This window comes from Heterodontus francisci, chromosome 24, assembly GCF_036365525.1.
Source record: "Heterodontus francisci isolate sHetFra1 chromosome 24, sHetFra1.hap1, whole genome shotgun sequence".
Taxonomy (NCBI): Eukaryota; Metazoa; Chordata; class Chondrichthyes; order Heterodontiformes; family Heterodontidae; genus Heterodontus; species Heterodontus francisci.
Window position 1 is genome coordinate 19180732 of NC_090394.1, and position 24863 is coordinate 19205594.

The 24863-nt window shown below is 43.9% G+C and overlaps 2 protein-coding genes across 2 annotated transcripts in view; one reads left to right on the forward strand and one right to left on the reverse strand.

The window, feature by feature from the left end:
• Positions 1 to 1531: 1531 nt before the first annotated feature.
• mrps34 (mitochondrial ribosomal protein S34) lies at positions 1532 to 8229 on the reverse strand. The gene is made up of 3 exons (XM_068055734.1): positions 7848 to 8229; positions 2527 to 2569; positions 1532 to 1931 (listed from the first exon to the last, which is right to left on the reverse strand). The coding sequence occupies exons 1-3, from the start codon at positions 8202 to 8204 to the stop codon at positions 1639 to 1641; spliced, it is 693 nt and encodes a 230-aa protein (XP_067911835.1). The 5' UTR covers positions 8205 to 8229; the 3' UTR covers positions 1532 to 1638.
• Positions 8230 to 8293: 64 nt separating this feature from the next.
• LOC137383229 (group 10 secretory phospholipase A2-like) overlaps positions 8294 to 24863 on the forward strand; it is a 65825-nt gene continuing 49255 nt past the window's right edge. Inside the window, exon 1 of the mRNA XM_068055735.1 lies at positions 8294 to 8413. The gene's annotated coding sequence lies outside the window, so the exon portion shown is untranslated. The remainder of the gene's footprint in view (positions 8414 to 24863) is intronic.

A 24863-nucleotide genomic window follows, 5' to 3' on the forward strand; every position in this document is an offset into this window, starting at 1 on the left:
TTCAGGGAACAATGGATCTGAACACCCAAATCTCTCTGTACATCAATTTTCCCCAGGACTTTTCCATTTACTGTATAGTTCACTCTTGAATTGGATCTTCCAAAATGCATCACCTCGCATTTGCCCTGATTGAACTCCATCTGCCATTTCTCTGCCCAACTCTCCAATCTCTGATCATAATGAGGATAGTTATAGGTTTTAGGATGGCTTAGACAAATTGGTGAAAGGGACAGAACATGGCAGTTGCAGTGCAATGCAAAGTACGAAGTATGGAAGGACAGAATACAACAAATTACACAATTTTGAAAAGTGCTGATGAGCAGGGAGATATTGACGCCCATATACATAAACCCTCGAAGGTGGCAGGGCAAGTTGATATGGTGATTACAGAAGTATATGGGTTACTTGGGTTTATAAACAGAGGCATAGAATGGAAAAGAGATCGTGCTAGAATTATATAAATTACTGGTTATCCCGCAGCTGGAGTATTGTGGACTATTCTGGGCACCATTCTTCAGGAAAGATGAAAAGGCCTTAGAAAGGATACAGAGGAGAGTTACCAGGGCGTTACTAGGGATGAAGGTACTGAGGTGAGCTTAGGAAAGACAGGACTTTTCTCCTTGGAACAGAGGTTAAGAGGTGACCTAATAGAGGTTTTCAAGATGATGAAAGGTTTTCCTCAGAGTAAATGGGGAAAAAAAATTCCTTCTGGCAAGTGGGGCAATGACTAGAGGTAATGGATTCAAAATCATTGGAAAAAGATCGAGAGGAGAGATGAGGAGAAATGCTTTCACTCAGTTGCCAGGAGCTCGAATGCTCTATCTGAAAATGCGATGGAAGCTGACTCCATAAATAATTTTAAAAAGGAGTTGGACAGGTACTCGAGGGTTTATGGACACAAAGCAGGGTTGTGGGACTAAGCGTGACTCCCCTTTTAAAGGGCCAGCACAGGCACAATGGGCCGAACGGCCCCCTTCTGTGCAGTACGTTTCTATGATTCTATGAAGTAATAGTGAATTTTACAGACCAATGCCCAATAAGATTCTTTTGCAGTTTTCAGCTATAAATCTGACATTGAGGATTGGATTACTTTTAGCACTTAAAGCATAATCAATACATTTTCAATTTAAATTAAAAATAATTTTCACAATATCATCCAAATAACGAAGCATAGTCATAACACTGCACTTTGCTACCACCTTCATCCAAGGGAACCAGGCCATTCTGCCATATCAAGAACACAAAAAGGGGAGTTTTCTTGGGGGGAAAGTTGCTTGATACCGTCAAGAGGCAGCTGGACACATTCTTGGCTGGGGCAGAGAACACATCATAGAAAGTAAGCAGCATTTTAGATAACGCTTGGCCCAATTGATCACATAGATTGCCTGAGGGGGATCATCTAGACTTTTTTGTTTCCCTTATTGGCCCTGGGTTTTCATTCTGCTTCTTTGCCTCTCCCAGGAGATTACATGGCTGTGGAGCGGAGGAAAAAAGGGTGCAGGTTCTAGTCATGATACTGAGTGTTTGAGAATTTAAAGCTTAGTACAAAAAAATTTATTATACATAACTAGCGTGGTGTAAATTTCTGGAAACAATAACATTTAGTCCATCAGTAGCTATAAGTAATGCAGATTCTCATTATACTGGGGTGCCCTCCGCCTGCTTCTTCAAGTCTTGGTTTTTAAAGTAGTCCTTAGGAAAGTGACGATTTCTTTCCAGATCAATCATAGGTTCCTCTCGTAAAGGGTCCCTCACTTTCTGTCTATGAGCCAGTATCATGGCACGAAGCAAAGGAGGATAAGGGACATAGCGGATACTCGTCTCAGGAACAGGTGTAAAGCTCTTGAAAGCTTCTTCTTCATGTTTTGGTACCAGACGCCAATCATGGTACATGACTTTATCTATTTCTTTAACCGTATCTTCAGTCTTTCCTATGTGCAGAAAACAAGAAAAATAATTTGCCTGACAAAACACAAGTCTTGGAGGTTCAGTAAACCAAACCCAAGAATCAAACGAAATGCCTGCTTGAATCACATGCATTATTACATATAGTACAACAGTTTAATTTTGTTCTTACTCTACTTTTCAGAAATAGTTTCAGTTTTTCTACACCTATTTAGGTCTCTCCATCTCATGATCCACTTCCACCTAAGTTTTTAGGCTATATCTTTGCTTAAACTAGCTGTCAGAATCACAAGAGGTGATTTGCTCAATTTTCCTTCCATTTCAGAGAATATTTGTATCCCAAGGCCTTCCTCCCATTCCCACGCATCCTGACTCCCTTCCATATCCCTCCCTAAGCACCCTTCCTAACAGACCTCTCCATCTCCAGAGGTGCCTCCCCTCCCTCCCCTCATGCCCTCCCTCCTCTCCACACGTCCACTTTCCTTCCCCTCTACTGATGCTCTCCTTCAGATGATCAAATGTGATATCACCGACAAAGCCAAGTCCCAACAAGTCAGCTACCATTTTTCTGTAGAGTTTTACGATAAGGTAGCTGTTAAAAGTGTACTGCCAAAGTTTTACCTCTGAATGTTAGCACTCCCCATGCTTTTCCATGGTCCATATCCTGTAAAGAGAAAAACAGCTTCATTACAGTAACAGCAGTAACTTTAATCATTTACTTTTACAAAGTTTTGGATGATCACTTAAGGGGATGCTGATGACAGCTGGAAAATTAGTGACACAGGAAAATATGCTAATGAAAAACTAGCATTTAAAATTTTACAGGATATGGAATGTGATATGATTATGTACTTTCAAGTATCCTGTCGAAGCTCAGTTTTACACAAAATCTGGAGTAAGATTATCAACAATCTTATTCAGTACAATGTCTGTCCTGCATGGCCCCATGTATGCGATATGAAAAATCAAACTAAAAAAATTAACATTTGCAATTTGGTTTTCAGCAGAACCTTGCTGTGCAGGCCTCACAGACACTGGAATCACAGAGATCCAATTGATGTTCTAATGAAAGGTCAATGACCTTAATTCTTGATGTTAACTCTATTTCGCTCTCCATAGAGGCTGCCTGATCTACTGCTGAGTATTTCCAGCATTTTCTGTTTTTGATTGAAACATAGAAGGTCTTGACAGGGTGGATCTGGAAAGGATGTTTCCCCTTGTTGGAGAATCTAAAACTAGGAGTCACTGCTTAAAAATAAGGGGTTGCCAATTTAAGACAGAGATGAGGAGAAATTTTTTCTCTCAGAGAGTCGTGAGTCTTTGGAATTCTCTTCCTCAAAAGGCAGTGGAAGCAGAGTCTTTGAATATTTTTAAGGCAGAGGTAGATAGATTCTTGATAAGCAAGGGGGTGGAAGGTTATCGGGGGTAGGTGGAAATGTGGAGTAATCAGTTCAGCCTTGAACTTATTGAATGGCGGAGCAGGCTCGAAGGGCCGAGTGGCCTACTCCTGCTCCTAATTCGTATGTTCAGATTTCCGCATCTGCAGTATTTTGCTTTTGTTTTAATGTACAATAACGCCCTTTGGTCATTCTTTCTAAATAGGATTATTCTAAATATAGAATAGGAAATAGAATGCTCACCCGCAGCATTTTTAAAATAAGGGTTTATGTCACAAATATCTGCTGTTTTACATTCACTACAGAGCAGGAAACACTTCAGGGACAGCTTCCTGCACAGCATCCATGTCACATCATTGGTGTCAGCAGGATTGATGCATGCAGACTATTTACTGAAATATTCAGTTGATGCTACAAAATAATAAATCTTTAAACCACAGTTTTTCAAACTGTGATCCATGAAGGCATCAGATTTCTGTCGACTGGGAATGAGCTCCACACAATGAGCTTAATGTCTTAACAATTCTGTATTCTTTCCATCGATTTGCTGCATTTGATGATGTTTCAGTATGCTACTTCTGTTGCTATGCACTCTCTTTCAATACAGAACAGCTGTACAAGTGTAAGTTAAAGTTATTGCAAAAGGACCTTTTTGTAGTGAAGGTACTGCTTTCTTTTCATAACCCGACAGGGCTCCCAGCACAAATAAATGCACCGTAAGATAAATTCACCAATATGTTCCTAGCAGGGCTATAGAACTGATTCTCTGTCCCACTGACTGTGAAGAATTGCTAAATTTAGCCTCAAGATCATCTGCTCAGGCTCTACAAGTGTGAAGCTTACAGAATGAAGCAACAGCCTAGGACACCTTGGAGGAAAACACTATCATTACAGCACTTTCCATGCTTAAACTCTCACGCTCCCAATCCAACAGTAGAGCTTGATTTATAAATTTTCCCAAATCATGTGGTTTTCCAAATATAAATATCGGTTTGCACCCTTACCAGTGCATAGCATAAACAATTGCATTATTGAAATGTACACTTCAGAGGGGAATCTTGAACAAGGCAACACATCCATAATCAAATTCTTGTCCTAAACCAGCTTTCATTTTGCAGTGATTGGCAAGGTATTTCAATTTTTCATATGCACATTATTTAGCATCACATTTGTGTGAGTGCTCTTCTCAAATAAGGTTAGTGCTAATGGCAATTGTGCAACATCAATGGTGGGATAAGGCAAAACAAGTTTGTTCTATTGTTTTAGAAAAGGTGCATAATTATATTACTCCTACAGGACCATGGTCAAAAAGATGATATTTAAATGTATAGGGTTATAAAGAACCTTGTTCATATTGCAGCAAAACGTATATATATAATTACTAGTTAATACTCTATAGTCTACATGCTTTAGAGCTGCCAAAGTCAGTGCACTACAAACTAGGAATTTCAGCCTCATTTGATGTTAATTTTATATTATAATTTTCAGCTATATGCCCATTTGGGTGCTGTTAGTCAAGTCACAATTATCTTTAAGACTGGTCAGAGAGACAATAGTTTTTGTTTGATTAAGCTCTTTGACCAAGCTATTGGTCACCTGGCCTGATATCTCTTTTATAGAATAATAGAACGGTTGCAGCACAGGAGGAGGCCATTCTGCCTGTTGTGTCTGTACCAGCTCTCTGCAAGAGCAATTCAGCTGGTCCCACTCCCCCACCTTCTCCCTGGAGTCCTGCAAATATTTTCTCTTCAGATAATTATCCAGTTCTTTCTTGAAGATCTCAACTGAATCTTCCTTCACCACACTCTCAGGCAATGCATTCCAGACCCGAATCACTCCCTGCGTAAAAAGGTTTTTCCTCATGCCACCTCTAGTTCTTTTGCCAATCACCTTAAATCGGTGTCCTCTGAAAAACAGCCATTCACAACTACTCTCTGTTTCATGTCACTCAGCCAATTTTGCATCCATGCTGCTACTGTCCCGTTTACTCCTTGGGCTCTAACTTTGCTGATAAACCTGTTATGTGGTACTTTATTAAATGCCTTTTCAATTTATATTCTCCCAGCTGCCATGGTGGGGCTTGAACTCATGTCCCTGCAGGCCTCTAGATCACTAGTACATTAACATTACTGCTATGCTACAGTCCCTCCGCTGCTACAGTACCCTGTTCAGTGTCAAATTTTGTCTGATTGTGCTCCTTTGGCGTGCCTTGGGCTGTTTTACTACATTAAAGGCACCATATACATGGTATTTGTTGATGTCCTTCTCACTCCTGCACATTCCTATGCACTTAACCCTCTCCACCTTTGCACAATTGGGTTTGTTCTGGATAATTTAGAATCGTGATACAAATTTAATTGAGAAATAGCCACAAAATTCTTGCCACTGCCCTGCCATTGCCTCATACAGTGATTGTGACATTTTTAATTGTATGGGAGGGCAAACATCCCAAAATAGAAACACCCAATCACATTAAAGCACAAGCTGAAATGTAGGATTGCTACCAGCCTGCAAATGATTTCTAAACTGTAAATCTTTTCAACAGAAAGGTTTCCGCCTAATCCTGTGGCTGATGTAGTGACACCACCAACTTGCATTTATATAGCACCTTTAATGTACAAAAACATCCTAAGGTGCTTCAGAGGAGCAAAAATTGACACCGAGCCAAAGGAGGACATATCAGGACGGGCAGCCAAAAACTTGGTCAAAGAGGTAGGTTTTGTGGAGTGTCTAAAGGGAGGAGAGAGGTAGAGGGGTTTAAGGAGGGAGTTCCAGAGTTTCAGACCTAGATGGCTGAAGACAACACTGGCAATAGTGGGGTGAAAGGTGTGAGGGATGCAAAGGCCACTGTTCAGGAATGCAAAGTGAGATGCCTACGAAAGGTTAAACATAGGGAGGGTCGAGGCCACATTGGAACTTGAACACGAGACTGAGAATTTTAATTTTAACATCGAGGCTTTTTGTGGACTGGAAGTCAATGTAGCTCAGCTAGCAGAGAGTGATGGATGAACAGGATTTGGTGCAAGTTAAGATACTGGTAGGAGAGTTTTGGACGAGCTCAAGTTTACAGAGGGCTGAAAGAGAGGCTGGTTGGGGGACGTAACAAAGGCAAGGATGAGAGTTTCAGCAACAGCTAAGTTGAGGCAAGGGTGGAGATAGGTGACGTTATGGAAGTGGAAGTCAGCAGTCTTAGAGATGGAGAGGATAAAGGATTGGCAGCTCAACTCCAGGTCAAATAGGACACTGTGTTGTGAGCAGTCTGATTCTTGAAGTCATTCCTTTGGATGATGCCATTAAGGGACAGCATGTATATCAGAAATAGGAGTGGGCCAAGGATAGATCCTTGGGGGAACTGCAGAGCAGGGAAGATAAGCTATTGCACAAGCTTCTCCGTCAACAATCGGACGGGAAAGAGTGGAACCAGGTTACGGCAGTCCCACTCAACTGAACAACAGAGAAGGATGGTGTAGTCAACCATGTCAAAGGATGCAAAGAATTAAGGATGAGGAGGTATTGTGTCCTATAGTTATAGTCACATAGGATATCATTTGATTAAGGCCATTTCTACACTGTGACAGGGGCAGAAACCTGATTGGAGAAGCTGAAACATGGAGTTGCAGGAAAAAATGTGCAGAGATTTTGGAGGCAACAGCATATTTGAGGACTTTGGAGAGGAAAGGGAGATTTTATATGGGACATTAGTTTACAAGGCCAGAGAGATAATGGGTGGGTTCTTCAAGGAAGCGGTAATAATCGTAGATTTCAAATGGAGGAGACAGTAGGTGAGGAGAGGGAGCCATTTACAATATTAGCTAGTATTGGAATCAGGGAGGGAAGTCAGATGACCAGCAGTTTAGTGAGAATATGGTCAAGCAGAATGTGGGTCTCATGGAATGGGCAAAATGAGTTACGATGCACGAGAGATGAGCTAAGTTAAAGAAAGATGCAGGTTCAGGGCTCGGGCAGCTTAGCGAAGGAAGGGAATTGGCAGTGGCAGAGGCAGCCGAACAGATGGTCTCAACATTAGTGATAGAGAGAAATCCTCACAAACTGCTGGAGGTTATGGTGGACAGGGGTTTAAAAAGACAATCAGTAGTGGACAAAAGAAGCAGAGATAAAAACGGAAAATGTTGGAAATACTCAAGTCAGACAGCTGTGGAAAAAGAAACAGCGTTAATGTTTCAGGTCTGTGACCTTCCATCAGAACTGGGAAAAGTTAGAAATGCAATAGGTTTTTGCAGGTTTCCAGTTCTGATGAAAGGTCATCGACCTGAAACTTTGATTCTGTTTCTCTCTTGACAGATACTGCCAGAACTGCTGAGTATTTGCAGCATTTTGCGCTTTTATTTCAGATTTCCAGCATCAGTGACCAGTGTAGACAGAGGACAGCATGGCCAAGGCTGTCTGCTGTGGCCCAGCCAGATCTGTTTATTAAAGTCTTCCATCGTCGGCAAAGGCCTTGACCGAGCCCTCAGCCTCGGTTTTGGAGTTAGGGGCAGCCCCGGGATACCGGGGGGGGTTGCTTTCAGGCCGTGCTGGGCTAACCTGGGCCGTGTAATCCACCTTGACCTTGCTGATGATCCAGTAACAGGGCTCGTCGTAGGCCAGAAGCCAGGACTTCTTGGTGACGAGGCGGCCGATGCCGAAGAGGGGCAGGCGGTTGAGGAACTGGAAGAGGCGGCTCTCGGCGCGGATGTCGCGGTGCGCCAGGATCGGCAGTTTCTTGCCGCTGGCCAGCCGCCTCATGGTCTCATAATCCAGGGCGAAGCGCTCGCTGTCCCGCGGCCGCTGCTTCAGCGCCCAGTATTCGCGCACCTTGCGGGCCAGGGCAGCGATGGCGCGGACCTTCTTCTTGCGGCCCATCGCTCGGCTTCTAACCCGGCAGGCCGGACCCTTCAACATGTAACACCGGCAGCTGTGCTACCTTCCCCCCCCCCCCCCCCCCCCCTCCGCCCCGAATAAAGGTTCCGGCCTGAGCTGTGGAATCCTGGCGCCTCTCACAGGAGCAGCTGGCACTGAATTCACCCAGAAACATCAGAGGCAGAGACACAGCCCGCTCCTCATCATCTCAATAAAAAACAAAACCCAAAAATACTGGAAACAATCGACAGGTCAGTTCATATTCTGCAGAGAACAGATAGGTCAGGTGCAGAATCTTCCTGATCATTTAAAATCGTTTTATAGCACTAAAAATCCAATTATTTGAATTAAGCAAGGTAAATAAGATAATAGTGAGAATTTAGCAGTAGAAATTACCCAACACTGATTTGAATTAGGCAACTTTGAAATATCAGTAGACTTGTCAGAAAAGTCAGCACCTGAACAGTTCTGCCTGAGGTCCATCCCATATTGGGCCTCATTTATTTCAGGCCAGCAGGCTGCCAACACCTCCTGGACATCCCTGGCATCTCACCAAAGAAGAACATTTGAATTTGGGAGTAGCTGTCTCAAGTTGACCTGGAGCGGAAGAATGACCAGGAGATTGGGGAGGAGAAAGAGGAGGGGTTGAGTGAGGAGGAAGTAAGGAGGGTTAATGAGGAGAAAGAAGGCAGGCGAGGAAGAGGGCAAGGGTTGGGTGAGGAAAGGAGGGGGAATGTAGGGAGGAAGACAGGCAGAGTAGGGCGAGGAAGAAGAATGGGAGGGTGAGGGGAGGGGTGAGAGGCAATCAGGAAATTGAGGGAGGTGACTGGGAGAGGGGAATGACTGGGAGAGGGAGGAAAGGGTAGAAAGGATGGAGAGAGAATGGGAGGGAGAAAAGGAAGGGAAGAACTGGAAGAGAAGGGAAGGGTTGGTGGAGCAATGGGGAGAGAAAGAAACGGGAGGACCGGGAGAGACATGTTTTTCTTTTCAAGGAGCTTAAGTTAGGGAATCCATGCTGCAAGAATCAGTTACACATACACCACATGAATATAATGAAATACTAAATTACACCAGTATTTGTTTTAAAATTTATAATTTATAAAATTTCATACTTAGACGACATAATTAAATAACCAGGTTACTTTTGTCTCTTTTTGATTCAACCGTACATTGGTCAATTAGAGGAACTAAGTGCTCCATTTACTGTAACAAAAGCCAAAAACTTTAAAGGAAACTTAGTCACTCAAATTAAAGTGACATTTCCAGGGTGATGATGCATTCCAGTCCCCCTGGTGCCCACCCATCGCAGAAGACCCCAAGCATACCAGCAGCACTGTGTGCTCTCTCTCCAGGGACACCCGGGTGCAGACATACCTGCAGTAGAGGAGCACGTAGTTGGGACAAACAACTCCCTCGACTGCCCGCTGCCTTGTCCTGTTAATGGTCACTTTGACAAGGCCCAGGAGCAGTCCCATGAGGAGGTCCTCCGATCTGCCCGCTCCCCTCTGCCCCTCCGGGTGGACCGAGATCAGAAGGGTGGGAGTGGAGTGCAGCCAGAAATTGATGAACAGTCCCCTCAGGTAATGAAAGATGGACTGCAATCTCATATTACCTATATAAAGGTTAAACATGGGCTTCTCCAGGCTGCGGAAATTACAGGTGCCCTGGGAGTCCATGAATCGACTTAACCTTCTATTGCATGGGACTGTAGTGTGCAACACCTTCTATGCCAAATCTCCAAAGGACAAAGGGAGGAGTCCTGCATAGAGAGCCTCCCACCGGAGAACCCCACCTCCTCCGGTCGGCAGGATGGAACACCATGGCATGTCCAGACGGCAGACGGAGGCGAGGAACGGGAGGGTGTGCAAGAGCAGCCTGTACAGGAAGCCCCTCCATGCAGAGTGGAATGGTACAGAGGAGGTTTCCAAGAGACGGCTCAAGTTGGGGGGCGGGGGTGTCTGAGGGAGGTTTCAGAGCCGACAAGAAATTCTGTCCGAGCAGGGCTCAGCTGGGATGGGAGTGTTTCACACACTTAAGATACCTCGATACATCAAAGAACAAAGAACAGTACAGCACAGGAACAGGCCATTCAGCCCTCCAAGCCTGCGCCGATCTTGATGCCTGCCTAAACTAACACCTTCTGCACTTCCGGGGCCCATATCCCTCTATTCCCTTCCTATTCATATATTTGTCAAGATGTCTCTTAGACGTCGCTATAGTATCTGCTTCCACCACCTCCCCTGGCAGCAAGTTCCAGGCACTCACCACCCTCTGTGTAAAAAACTTGCCTCGCACATCCCCTCTAAACTTTGCCCCTCGCACCTTAAACCTATGTCCCCTAGTAACTGACTCTCCCACCCTGGGAAAAAGCTTCTGACTATCCACTCTGTCCATGCCGCTCATAACTTTGTAAACCTCTATCATGTTGCCCCTCCACCTCCGTCGTTCCAGTGAAAACAATCCGAGTTTTTCCAACCTCTCCTCATAGCTAATGCCCTCCAGACCAGGCAACATCCTGGTAAACCTCCTCTGTACCCTCTCCAAAGCCTCCACGTCCTACTGGTAGTGTGGCGACCAGAATTGCACACAATATTCTAAGTGTGGCCTAACTAAGGTTCTGTACAGCTGCAACATGACTTGCCAATTTTTATACTCTATGCCCCGACTGATGAAAGCAAGCATACCGTATGCCTTCTTGACTACCTTATCCACCTTTGTTGCCACTTTCAGTGATCCGTGAACCTGTATGGCCAGATTTCTCTGCCTCAAGTGCAGTTTTTTATTTTTTTTATTTATTTAGAGATACAGCACTGAAACAGGCCCTTCGGCCCACCGAGTCTGTGCCGACCATCAACCACCCATTTATATTAATCCTACACTAATCCCATATTCCTACCACATCCCCACCTGTCCCTATATTCTCCTACCACCTACCTATACTAGGGGCAATTTATATTGGCCAATTTACCTATCAACCTGCAAGTCTTTTGGTGGTGGGAGGAAACCGGAGCACCCGGCGAAAATCCACACAGACACAGGGAGAACTTGCAAACTCCACACAGGCAGTACCCAGAATTGAACCCGGGTTGCTGGAGCTGTGAGGCTGCGGTGCTAACCACTGCGCCACTGTGACTAAGCACCACTTTTTTGAGCTTCTCGTTGGCTTTGGCTGTGAGCTTGATGCCACCCAAAGACGCATGCCAGCAGGTTACTTCTGACTCATGTTCAACAGTATATTAGTGAAATCACACACAATATATAAAACATCAAATTATATGTTCTATGATAAATCATTTTAAAAAATAAAACTGAGGTTAATATCTGTGTGGGTCGGTTCCAGCCTGCCAGTGGCAGCTAAAACTCTGGTAGCATTTCCAGGTGGATCTAGCCTAATGAATGTGTTATGTATATAGTGGGCTACTGTGGCCTCCTTCAGTGCTGACCAATTACAGTGCATTAGCTACAGTGATCTTGGATTCTGACAAATCCTTGGACCTTTGCAGATTCTGCTTACATTTCTCAACAGAAACACCTTGGATAAGACCACATAGACAAGTTGGTGGAATGGGCAGACAGGTGGCAGATGAAGTTCAATGCAGAGAAATGTGAAGTGATTCATTTTGGTAGGAAGAATATGGAGAGACAATATAAAATAAAGGGTACAATTCTAAAATGGGTGCAGGAGCAGAGGGACCTAGGTATATATGTGCAAAAGTCATTGAAGGTGGCAGGACAGGTTGAGAGAGCGGTTAATAAAGCATACAGTATCCTGGGCTTTATTAATAGGGGCTAGAGTACAAGAGCAAGGAAATGATGTTGAACTTGTATAAGACACAAAAACAAGAACTGCTGGAATCACTCAGCAGGTCTGGCAGCATCTGTGGAAAGAGAAGTAGAGTTAACGTTTCGGGTCAGTGACCCTTCTTCGGAACTCCGAAGAAGGGTCACTGACCTGAAACGTTAACTCTGCTTCTCTTTCCACAGATGCTGCCAGACCTGCTGAGTGATTCCAGCATTTCTTGTTTTTGTTTCAGATTTCCAGTATCCGCAGTATTTTGCTTTTATATTATTGTATAAGACACTAGTTTGGCCTCAGCTGGGGTATTGCATCCAATTCTGGGCACTGCACTCGAGGAAAGATGTGAGGGCATTGGAGAGAGTACAGAGAAGAGTCACGAGAATGGTTCTAGGGATGAGGACCTTCAGTTATGAAGATAGATTGGAGAAGTTAGGACTGTTTTCCTTAGAGAAGAGACGGCTGAGGTGATTTGATAGAAGTATTCAAAATTGTGAAAGGTCTGGACAGAGTAGATAGTGAGAAATTGTTACCACTCGTGAAAGGATCGAGAACGAGGGGGCACAGATTTAAAGTATTTGGTAAGAGAAGCAAAAGTGACACGAGGAAAAACTTTTTCACACAGCGAGTGGTTAAGGTCTGGAATGTGCTGCCTGAGAACAGAGGCAGGTTCAATTGAAGCATTCAAAAGGGAATTAGACAGTTGTATGAAAAGGAAGAACATGCAGGATTACAGGGAGAAGGCAGGGGAATGGAACTGAGGGAATTGCTCTTTCAGAGAGCCAGTGCGGACACGATGGGCCGATTGGCCTCCTTCTGCATTGTAACGATTCAGTGATTCTGAGAACTTTGGTAATGTCTTTAAAGAGTAGCATCCTGAGCATGGCCAATGGATATATTTGGCTCTTTCACACATTGGACGCATAGATGTTGTCCCACTGTGTCTCCTGACAACACAGATCAATTACCCATGTCATCCAAAATGCGTCCAAATAATACAGCATTTGCGCATACGGCTGTAGTACACCACCTATTGGTGGTGGTGTGAGCAAACATGTTCATGTTGTCCAGGAAGCACCTTTGGAAGGTACTACAGCTATATGGATGCCAGCTAAGTTCACAAACAGCTGTCTCCTACATGATAATATGCATATAACAGTACTATGCAATGGCTCCACTACAGACTCCTTCCCTATCAAAACAGGTGTCAAACACAGTGTGTCATTGCACCAACACTATTCTTAATCTTTCTTGCAGCAACGCTGCAGCTTACTACTAACAGGCTCCCCCCAGGTGTGGGAATGACTTATTGCACTGATGGTAAACCCCTCTACCTCAGTTGGCTGAAGGCCAAACTCAAGACAAGAACCACTTCTGTAATAGAACAACAGTATGCTGACGACGCCCAAGTTAGTTCTCACTCTGAAGAAGAACTACAACAGATAGTTGACGTATTCACCGAAGCTTACAAGAGCATGGAACTTGCCCTGAACACCAGAAAGACCAAAGTCCTTTACCAACCCCCACCAAATGTATCAAATCCAATGCCTTCAATTGCGATTCATGGTGAAGTGTTGGAAAATGTTCCTCACCTTCCATATATTGGAAGCTATCTGTCCCAAAAGCTGACATTGATGAAGAGGTACACCACCAAATCCAATGTGCTAGCTCAGTCTATGGTAAATTACATACTGGAGTTTTCAAGAGTCATGAAATCAGACCCGATACTAAACCCAAAGCCTATTGGGCAGTGGTTCTTCCCTCGTTTCTCTATGATGCTGAAGCTTGGACAATTTACAGATGCCATATCAAAGCCCAACAACAACATCATCAGTGCTGTCTTAGGATCTTGCAAATCAAGTGACAGAGCAAAAGAACAAACATGAGTATCCTCCAAGGCACAGATCTGCCAAGTGTAGAGGCCATGATAATCTCACATCGACTGAGATGGATGATACATGTCAGAATGCCCTACTCAAAACTGCCCAAACAGATCCTCTACTCGGAGCTACGCTAGGCGGCCCACTCACACGGGAGCTAAAAGAAATGTTTCAAAGACCATCTCAAAACCTCCATGAAGGTCTGCTGTATTAACAACATCACACGGGAAGCAGATGCCCAATTGCGACCAAAATAGCGATCCATTATTGAAAATGATGTCAAGACTTTCAATCAACAAGAGCAGCCAGTGACAGAGAACGTCGAGAGAGATGGAAAGAGAGGGCAGTTGCTTGAGCCAACGGTCTGCCACCACCTTTACCTACCGACAACCAATGTTCTCACTGTGGGAGAGCCAGAAAGGCTGCGATAGGGCTGATAAGCCATCTGCGGATTCACAGCCAACACTGAAATCTCATTTTCATCCTTGCAAGGAAGAATCATCCTCGACTTGAGGGATTGCTGATGTCCAGGATTTTGCTCCTGAAAAGCATTACTGGAGGAGTCTCTTCCCCTGCAAAGGTAATGTTACACTGAAAGCCTACATACAGAACCATCTTGACTTGGCAAACATTTTCAGATTCAAATTCGAGTAGATTTAACAAAAAGCTACCACCATTCTAAATGCTATTTACTTGCAGGGGATTAGCACTGCCTAAGCCTTAAACCACCTATCAGGCAAGCATTACCGCAAAAGGCTGTCCACAGAATATTAGCACTTCTTGGGGGATCCAATACAAAGGTATCTGATCATTTATCAAGTCTCCGCGCCTACTGCCGACCTCCTAGACAAGACTCTGGAATATCAATTGCACTGCCTTGGTAAAACACTTATCCTCTTGCATCAGAGATGCCAGGCACACAAAAATAAAAGCAAAATATTGTGGATGCTGGAAATCTAAAATAAAAACAAGAAATGCTGGAACCACTCAGCAGGTCTGGCAGCATCTGTGGAAAGAGAAGCAGAGTTAACGTTTACTCTGCTTCTCTTTCCACAGATGCTGCCAGACCTGCTGAGTGGTTCCAGCATTTCTTGTTTTTATGCCAGGCATACAATCTGGCCAGCAGTGCTTCAGAGTTTCTAGGCTCAAATTATCTAGAACCAGCATCCTGAAGAGTTTGGCCTGTTGACGTCTATGTTCTCTGCTGTACAGAAGTCTGTCTCCAGATGTGTCACATTTCCTGCTGCAGCAATCTTAAAGGGTGGCAGAATTAATGGTAAAGGCAATAGAAGGACAACCAAATAGCAGATGCTGCTATTGTAAGGAAGCCTTATGTCTGTTAGCATGCCTTCCACTGATGGGGCACTCATCCTAAACGAGACTTTTCTTGAGTTCACCTCAAGCTACACATGTTCGACATAATCCTGAAACCATTGTTACATGAGCATGATTTCCTAATTACTGGTGAATGATGGCTTGTATGTCAAGATTGCATAGATTCATCTGGACACTATGCAAAGTTCAGCAATTGGGAGGCTCGGCATTTTCTTTGTCAGGACTCCATCAAGAGGCCTGAATCATCATTGCTGACTCAGGAAGTTTTGAAATAACCAGCGTTGGTACTATGTTAAGCTGCTTCATCTGTAACAGAGACTGCGTAATTAAACTCCTTTCTCAGTAAGCTGGTCTGGCCACTCTGACGTCCTATTTACTTCAGGGTCATAGCAAGATTAATATAAATCCACTTGTTTGCCTTTTCTTACCTGTCAAGAAAATTTCTATTTGATAAACAGTTTGTGGCTGATTCAGTAAGGTCCAACCCAGCTCTGTTAAAAACTTTTTGACAGTCATTGTTTTGGTGGCTGTAACGGAAGTGAACCACTTTGAGGAAGATTTTCATCTTAACTGCCTAGACGTTCAGCGTCCCCTTGTTTGAAGCGCATTTAGGGAAATCTAATTGGGAGGACTGCAGACCAGGAACACAATCAGCCCAATTTCCTTCCAATGAAATTAATCCAGGAAAAAAATTCCAGGGTTTGGTGAGGCCAATGGCATGGTGCTGATGCTGGGTTAGTGGGAGCATGGCTACACAGTCAACATGGCATCTCTGTGAAGCGGCAAAAAATTCCACATCCTTCTCTGTTCATAATGCTCACATCCTTCTTTCCTAAAGTAATGGGAGACAGAAGGAAGAAGATGTTGATCACGGAGGATACTGATGAGGGAAAGGAAGCCCACCTGGACCTAGATCCTACTCCATCTTCCTCTGACACAACCCCTTCAATATCACCATTTGTATCACTTGCATGCACCATATATTTTCATACTTTTATTTTTTCATTCACAAGATGGTATCACTGCAAGGCCAGCATTTATTGCCCATCCCTAACTGCCCTTGTGAAGGTGTTTATAACAACTGAATGGCTTGATAGGCCATTTCAGAGGACAGTTAGGAGTCAACCACATTGCTGTGGGCCCAGAGTGACATATAGTCCAGACTGGGTAAGGACAGCAGATTTCCTTCCCTAAAGGGAACCTGATGGGCTTTTACAACAATCTGGAAGTTTCATGATCACAATTACTGACACTAGTTTTTTATTCCAGATTAATTAATTGAATTTAAATTCCTGACCGGCTGTGGTGGATTTAAACTCTATTGCAGAGCATTGTCCAGGCCTCTGGATTACTAGTCCAGCATCATAACCATTATCCCATGGGTACTCATAAGAAGGATATTTGAGGAATATTATACATACTTACATACATACAACATCAAAGAAGCTTTTTCTTTGTTACAGATGTACGTGGAACATGTAGCACCTTCATTGGAACTTGCAATAGCATTCCCACCTTAAAAGCAGACGGGAGTCAGTTGCTGCCTCCTCCTCCACTGAAGCCCAGATTGCACCACTGGTGGTAGTAGGGGGCTGATTACATAGTCCACCACATTTCAGCTTTCAAGATAGCTGCCCTCAGACCAGCCAGCTCACTGATCAGCAGGGACATGGATCCAGGGACCAGAGGAATTGTGATGGCTGGAAGGGATCAATCTGAGGCCTGTTGTTTCTCAGACAGCAGCCCATGCCAGGCCTCCAGCCATCCCCCACAGAACATCGCTCCAATAGCACATAGGAAGTGACACAATTCTTCCAGGACAAAGCAGTGATGCAGCCATTAGTGGCTTTCTCCCAAACTACCATGAGAAGAGGGGCACCTTAGTCCCATTGGTCTTTTGTAGTATAGGAAAAGCGAACCACCTCTTGTGACTCTCCAGTTGCACCAAAGAGAAGCACTTTAACAGGAGAAAGAAAGGCACATTCAAGCATCCAGGGGAAGCACAAGGTCAGGAAAGTATAATAAAAACAGAAAGTGCTGGAAATACTCAGCAGGTCTGGCTGCATCTGTGGAGAGAGAAACAGTTAATGTTTCAGATCTGTGACCTTTCATCAGATATCAGGCAATTGTGAGGGCATGAGAGCTGCACTAGCTAAAGTGAACTGGCAAATTAGATTAAGAGATAGGTTATTAGAGATGCAGTGGCAGACATTTAAGGGGATATTTCAGAATACACAGAATAGATTCATTCTAACGATAAAGAAAAATTCCAAGGGGAGGACTCAGTCTCTGGTGAACTTAAAAAGTTAAAGGTAGTATCAAACTTAAAGAAAAAGCATTTAACTGCGCAAAGATGGGTGACAGGTCAGACGATTGGACAGAATATAAAGAACAGCATAGAATGACTAAAAGATTGATAAGGAGGGAAAAATTAGAATACGAGAGAAAGCTAGCTAGAAATATAAAAACAGATAGTAAGAGTTTCTATAGATCTTTAAAAGTGAAAAGAGTTAACAAAGTGAGCATTGGTCCTACAGAACATGAGTCTCGGGAATTATTGGAAAATAAGGAGATGGCAGATGAATTGTACAGGTATTTTGCATCAGTCTTCACTATAGAGGATACAAGTAACATCCCAGAAATAGCTGTAAATCAGGAAATGGAAGGGAGGGAGGAAGGAACTCAAGAAAATTACAATCACCAGGGAAGTGGTACTGAGCAAATTGTTGGAACTGCGGGCTGACAAGTCCCCAGGTCCAGTTGGATGTCAGGCTAGGGTCCTAAAGAAGTGGCAAGTGAGATAGTTGATGCATTGGTTTTGATTTTCCAAAATTCCCTAGATTCGGGGAAGATTCCATTAGATTGGAAAATAGCGAATATAACTCCTTTATTCAAAAAGAGAGGGAGACAGAAAGCAGTAATTTACAGGCCAGTTAGCTTAATATCTGTTTTAGGGAAAATGTTAGAAGCTATTATTAAAGACGTTATTGCAGGGCAGTTAGGAAAATTCAAGTTATCAGGCTGAGTCAACATGGTTTTGTGACAGGAAAATCATGTTTAACCAAATTATTGTTCTTTGAAGTAGTAACATGGATAAAGGGGAACCGGTGGATATACTGTACTGAGATTTCCAGAGGGCATTTGATAAGATACTGCATCAAAGGTTATTGCAGAAAATAAAAGCTCATGGTGTAGCGGGTGACATAATGGCATGGATAGAAGATTGGCTAGCTAACAGGAAACAGACATTAGGCATAAATGGGTCATTTTCTAGTTGGCAAGATGTAATGACTGGTGTGCCGCAGGGATCAGTGCTGGGGCCTCAATCTTTTACAAGATATATAAATGGCTTGGATGAAGGGACCGAAGGTATGGTTGCTAAATTTGCTGATGACACAAAGATAGGTAGGAGAGTAAGTTGTGAAGAAGACACAAGGAGGCAACAAAGGGATATAGGTAGGTTAAGCAAGTAGGCAAAGATCTGGCAAATGGAGTATCATGTGGAAAATGTGAAATTGTCCATTTTGGCAGGAAGAATAAAAAAGAAGCATATTCTCTGAATGGTAAGAGATTGCAGAGCTCTGAGACGCAGAGGGTGTTCTAGTGCATGAATCACAAAAAGTTGCTATGCAGGTTCAGCAAGTAATTAGGAAAGCTAATAGCATGTTATCATTTATTGCGAGGGGAATTAAATACAAAAGTAAGGAGGTTATGCTTCAGTTATACAGGGCATTGGTGAGACCACATCTGGAGTACTGTGTACAGTATTGGTCTCCTTATTTAAGGATTAATATCTGGAATGGGCGGGTTGTCTTATGAGGAAATTTTGGACAGGCTAGGATTGTATCTGCTGGAGTTTAGGAGAGTAAGGGGCGACTTGATTGAAACATATTAGATCCTGAGGGGTCTTGAAAGGGTGGATGTGGAAAGGATGTTTCCCCTTGTGGGAGAATCTAGAACTAGGTGTCACTATTTAAAAATAAGGGGTCGCCCATTTAAGACAGAGATGAGGAGAAATTCTTTCTCTCAGAGGGTCGTGAATCTTTGGAACTCTCATCCTCAAAAGACGGTGGAAGCAGAGTCTTTGAATATTTTTAAGGCAGAGGTAGATAAATTCTTGATAAGCAAAGGGGTGAAAGGTTATCGGGAGTAGGCAGGAATGTGTAGTCAAGGTTACAGTCATGATCTTATTGAATGGTGGAACAGACTCGAGGGGCCGAGTGGCCTACTCCTCAACTAATTTGTATGCTCGGAAGTATGTTCGTAATTGCTGGCCAGAAGAAATACTTGTCCTGCTTTAATACAAAAACAGTAAGGGACTTCAGAGCCATCTCCCTTATCCAAGCTGCACATTTCTTTACTGTTATCAAATTTTCTAAGGTACAGGGATTTCTTGGAGCTCAGATGAGCTCATATAATAACATGAGGCCTTTCATGCCCTGAGGTTTGTGTTGAACTTGATTCAGTTACGATGGTGTCTTTATTTCAGGACTTATTCTGTTACATGTTTAGACCCTTTTGAGTGTACTTGGCTTTCTAAGTGACTGCTGTTGTAGCTCTGCTGCTTTTTTCACAGACAGCTTTGCAGGGTATTAGCAGCAATTAACCCTTTACTTTTGTATGTATCTTCTGATTTAATTAAAACATTAGCACTTCAGCAAACATAAGCTTAAAACAATACCAAAACTTCAAACTTTTATTTCTATCGTCTCTGCAAGGCTTCAGTTCACTTAATGTACTTAGATGCTATGGATTTACAATGGCATTAGATTACATTTTGAAAGTTAATCTCAGTTTAATAATACTCCCCAAAACCTTGGGTGGTTCTAGTCCTGGATGGGCCCCTAATAAATGTAAAAGCACTGGGATCAGTGCCCTCATAAATCTGGAAAGAGATTTAATCAAATGGCAAGAGATATTAATCAAATCCTAGACTGTTTCACCTTAACTCCTCATCAAAGAAGCTTGTGGAAATTTATTATCCTTCTATATAATGAAATACTGGATTCCTGAATTTGTTTCATTGCCTCCATCTTACACCAACCAGACCAAATTTTATTAACAATTATGCTACTAGACCCCATCAGGATGCGTATCAGCACTTGCTAAATACATTAAAGAGGAAGATGAACTATAAAAATCATGAACTAACATATCTTCATCAACACACTGATGATAATGCAATTCACACTATGACAATATTAAACAGTAAGGAGACCCAAGATACTGAGGTAGATATTATTTATTTATTTAGAGATACAGCACTGAAACAGACCCTTCAGCCCACCGAGTCTGTGCCGACCAACAACCACCCATTTATACTAACCCTACAGTAATCCCATATTCCCTACCACCTACCTACACTAGGGGCAATTTACAATGGCCAATTTACCTATCACCTGTAAGTCTTTGGCTGTGGGAGGAAACCGGAGCATCCGGCGAAAACCCACGCGGTCACAGGGAGAACTTGCAAACTCCGCACAGGCAGTACCCAGAATCAAACCCGGGTCCCTGGCGCTGTGAGGCTGCGGTGCTAACCACTGCGCCACTGTGGCGCCCTATTGACTGATAGAATTCAAATCCAAATTTACAATGTCAGTTCAAGTATATCACAGTATTGATTGGGCTCGACTTGTTTTAAGTTGTTATATGCCAGTGACAAATTAACACTCACTCTTCTACACTCTAAAAAGCAACAATTTCCCACTTAAAAATTTAAGCAAAAAGCAGTAGCAATTAAAATATGTACAAAATTAATTTGTTCAAAGTACCAACTGCAAATTGGAGAAATGGATGTGCTCACTTTGTTACACAAGAGAAAATTGGTTCAATATCTGCTAAGGTTGATGTTTCTATGGTAATGCACACTGAACCTGACCTGAAAGAGTCAATATCATCCTTTCTGATAAATGAGAGTTTACTTAAGACCAATGGAATCCTTTACTAAAATGTACTGGCAGTTCTGTGGAAGATCAGCATCAATAATTAGGTGAGTGAGTCTGAATAGAACTGAATAGAATTCATAGATCTGTTCTGTAAAGAGTCAAATTAATCATACATCAAAGGCTGAAGCTGGGCATAAGACATGGGAATGAGAGGAGATGTTTTTGTGGGCAATGACCATGTCATACAGCATTATAACAGCTGTAGGGGCATGTTGGTCTTCAAGGTGTGCAGCCATGCAAAGAATGTAACTTCTGTGCTAATCTAGTAATTTTCAGATCATAGCTACATCCTGATCCCACGCTAATAGCTCACTACTCTACAAGAAATGATGCACCAGGTTCTGACACATTATAAATTCCAACATCAGGTAACATTTCTAGATTCTGGAAAAAGGAATCGGACCATCTTAATAACAACCTAGACTGTTACTATAAGAATTTTCTTTACCTTGTTATAATCATTCGTTTAGGGTGTTGCATACAGGGCTAATTTACAACAGTATGGTGTTGAATGGAATGAAAATTGGGCAGGTTGTACAATGGGTGGGCGATCTGCTCTGCCAGGTTACCGCTCAGGCGATGAAGTTGAAAGTTACCACCTCCCCCATTGCCTTTGTAGTGTACAACAATACAACACGCAGTATATGTGTTACAGAAAAATAATCCATGATCCATTGCAGTGGCTTCCATACAACCCTTAGCTTTTCTCATATAGTTAGCAAGGCCTTGTTTCCACACAATGAGGATAATTTTCACAAAAGCCTTTTTGATAAAAAGTGTATTTCCCAATTACTTTTCTGATGTTTAGAATGATTGAAGTTGGCAAAGGTGCTTTTGATTAAATGAAAAACTAGAATTTATAAGCTGCCTTTCACAACCTTAAAATGTCCCAAAGTCGTTAGCAGCCAAAGAAATTCTTGTTAAAGTGTAGTCACTGTTGTAATGTAGGAAATGTGGCAGCCAACTTACACACAGCAAGCTCCCAAAAACAGCAATGAAATAAATAACCAGCTAATCTGTTTTCTTGATGTTGTTTGAGGGATAAGTGTTGGCCAAGGCACCAGGAAACCTCTCCTGCTTTTCTTCAAAATAGTACGGTGGGATCTTGTATGCCTACCTGAAAGGGCTGATGGGGCCTCGGTTTAAGGCCTCATCTGAAAGACGGTGACAGTGCAGTACTCCCTCAGTACTGCACTCGAGTGTCAGCCTAGATTATGTGCCCAAATCTCTGGAGTGGGTCTTGACCCATAACTTTCTGACTCGGAAGTAAGAGTGCTACAAACTAAGCCAAGGTTGACACTTAATCAATTAAAGTATTTTTAACTCAAATAAAAGGGCTTGCAAGTTCCATTCTTAATACTTTTAATTTGAACTAGAATCAAATGACTGCAGGCAAACCCGGTCAACCAGAACCAGATTAAAATACAAAGGGCAGGATTTTAGATGCCACTGGGGGCTGGAAGGGAGGCGGGCAGGGCCTGAAAATAGCAGCGCCAGCCGGTGTACCGGTTTCCCATCATCATTCCTATCACCAGTCAGTTTCACCTGAATGAGGGAAGGCTAGCTCCGGAAACATGTCCAATTCAGCAACAAGACCAGTTAAGCTAGTTGAGGAGCTCAGTGAGAGCTGGTAGAGGGCCAGTTTGGGATTTGTGGGTGGACGCACGGTTTGCACACTGGGTTGGGGCAGACATGGAGGCAGCAACACAACAGGGAGTCAGTCATGGGCGTTGGCTCATAAAAGGGAGCATGGCTGAGATGGGCATGCAGCCAATGGCACACAGGTAGTATCTGGTGTGCACAGGTTGTGGGAGAATGGTCACCATGCGCATGGGCATTGCAGAGAGTCATCACCCTCCTGGCATTGCCGGGCCATAAGAAGAGTGGGGGTTGGGGGGAGGAAGGCTTCCAGACTTTATTGGGAGTCCATCTGAGCACAAGGAAGGCAACAGCTGGTGATGGGAGCACGACTCTCTGATTTTGGGCCTAGTGACAATGAGGAGGAACATCCTCTGCAGGAGATACAGAGCCCCGGGCATGAGGAGGACAGTGGAGAGGGACAAGGGGCATGAAGGCAATGGAGGCCATACCCTCAGCATAGGATCTACTACTGCCAAAGACAGAGCTACCTGGACATGTCGGAGCAGCAGTGCCGCAAGAGACTGCGACTCTCTGGCAGATGGTTACAGAGATTTGTGCCCTCGTAGCACCTCACAGCACTGGTCGCCATGCCCTGCCAGAAGCTGTCAAAGTCACTGTGGTCTCGAACTTCTTCGCCACTGGTTCCTAATAAGGATCAGGTCAGGATCTTAGTGACATCTTACAAACGACTGCATACCATTACATCTCGCAGGCCATTGATGCCCTTTTTGCCAGAGCTGGACAGTGCATTCAATTCCAGACAGATGGAGCCTCACAGGCAAGAAAGGCAGTGCGTTTCGCCTCCATCGCTGGATTCCTCCAGGTGCAGGGTGTCATCGACTGCCCCATGTGGCATTAAGGCACCCAGTGACCGACCAGTGACATTCATCAACAGGAAGGGCTTCCACTCCCTCAATGTTCAACTGATCTGCGACCACAATATGAGCTTCCTGCATGTGTGTGCTCACTTTCCTGACATTCTCCTTCATTCTTTAACACAATCCAGGCTGCCACAGCTCTTCATTCCACCCCCAAACTACGAGGATGGATTCTAGGGGACAAGGGCTGTCACTTGAAGAGATGGCTACTCATTCCTTTATGGGACCCTGAGGCGGAGTCACAGAGATGCTGCAACTGAAGCCATTAACTCACAAGGGCAACATCAAGCAGGCCATTGAGCTTCTGAAGATGTGGTTCTAGTGCCTGGACTGGTCGGGTGGTGCCCTGCAGTATACTCCAGCAAGGGTCTCCCGCATTGTGGTAGTTTGCTGCGCTGTCCATAACATGGCACTCCAGAGAGGTGTGGGCCTTGATGAGGGTAAGGCCCTGGAATGACACTGTTCATCAGAGGAAGAGGAGGAGCAGCAAGTGGAAGAGGAGGAGGAAAAGGAGGCGGAGGGGGAAGATGCAGAACACAGAGGTGCCAAGGCTGCACAGGGAGGTGGCCAGGGCCGGCGCAGGACTCGAGGTTCTGGTCAGGTGCCATCAACATCAGGGATCATCTGATCCAGACACGTTTCAGCTAAGCCCATCTGACCCAGGAGGATGGCATGAACTGGAACTCACTTGGAGTTGCCTGTGAGAACATTTCGATTGAAGACACAGCCTGAAATATATCCACTCTTACTGCTAATGAAGGCTGGAAATCTGTCCAGAGGTTTCACAGACTCCTTCAAGGCCCTTGCTTCCCTTCACCACCTCTTCTTTCTTTTCCGGTCTTGCCGTTAAAGTATGAATGCTCAGGTCTGGCATAATGTGTCCATATTTATATTTATACACATGCTTCCCATGTTCAGGAGCAGCATGTACCCTCGGGCTCCTTGGCTGGTGTATCTGCTGGAGCTGCAATACCCAGAGGCCTGTCCTGAGGGTTTGGCATTGCACTCACCTTGCCAGAGTGAATAAGGTCATTGAAACGTTTCCGGAACTGGACATAGTTCCTCCTAACCACACTTCGTCTGCCAACTTCAGCAACCTCAATCCATGTCTGCTTGGTTTGGGAGGCTGGCCTTCTCCTGCCACCCTCCGGAAAGAGGACCTCCTTCCTCTCCCTCACTGCCTCAAGGAGGACCTCCAGGATAGTGTCTGCGAAATGAAGGGCAGC

What these genes read in the sequence shown, in the direction of transcription:
- mrps34 (XM_068055734.1), bottom strand. Translation starts at nt 8,204, where the DNA reads ATGTTGAAGGGTCCGGCCTGCCGGGTTAGAAGCCGAGCGATGGGCCGC. An exon ending in AGGTGGATTACACGGCCCAG is followed by an intron (nt 2,570 to 7,847) that starts GTTAGCCCAGCA and finishes TTCTCTTTACAG; the next exon opens with GATATGGACCATGGAAAAGC. An exon ending in GGGAGTGCTAACATTCAGAG is followed by an intron (nt 1,932 to 2,526) that starts GTAAAACTTTGG and finishes TTCTGCACATAG; the next exon opens with GAAAGACTGAAGATACGGTT.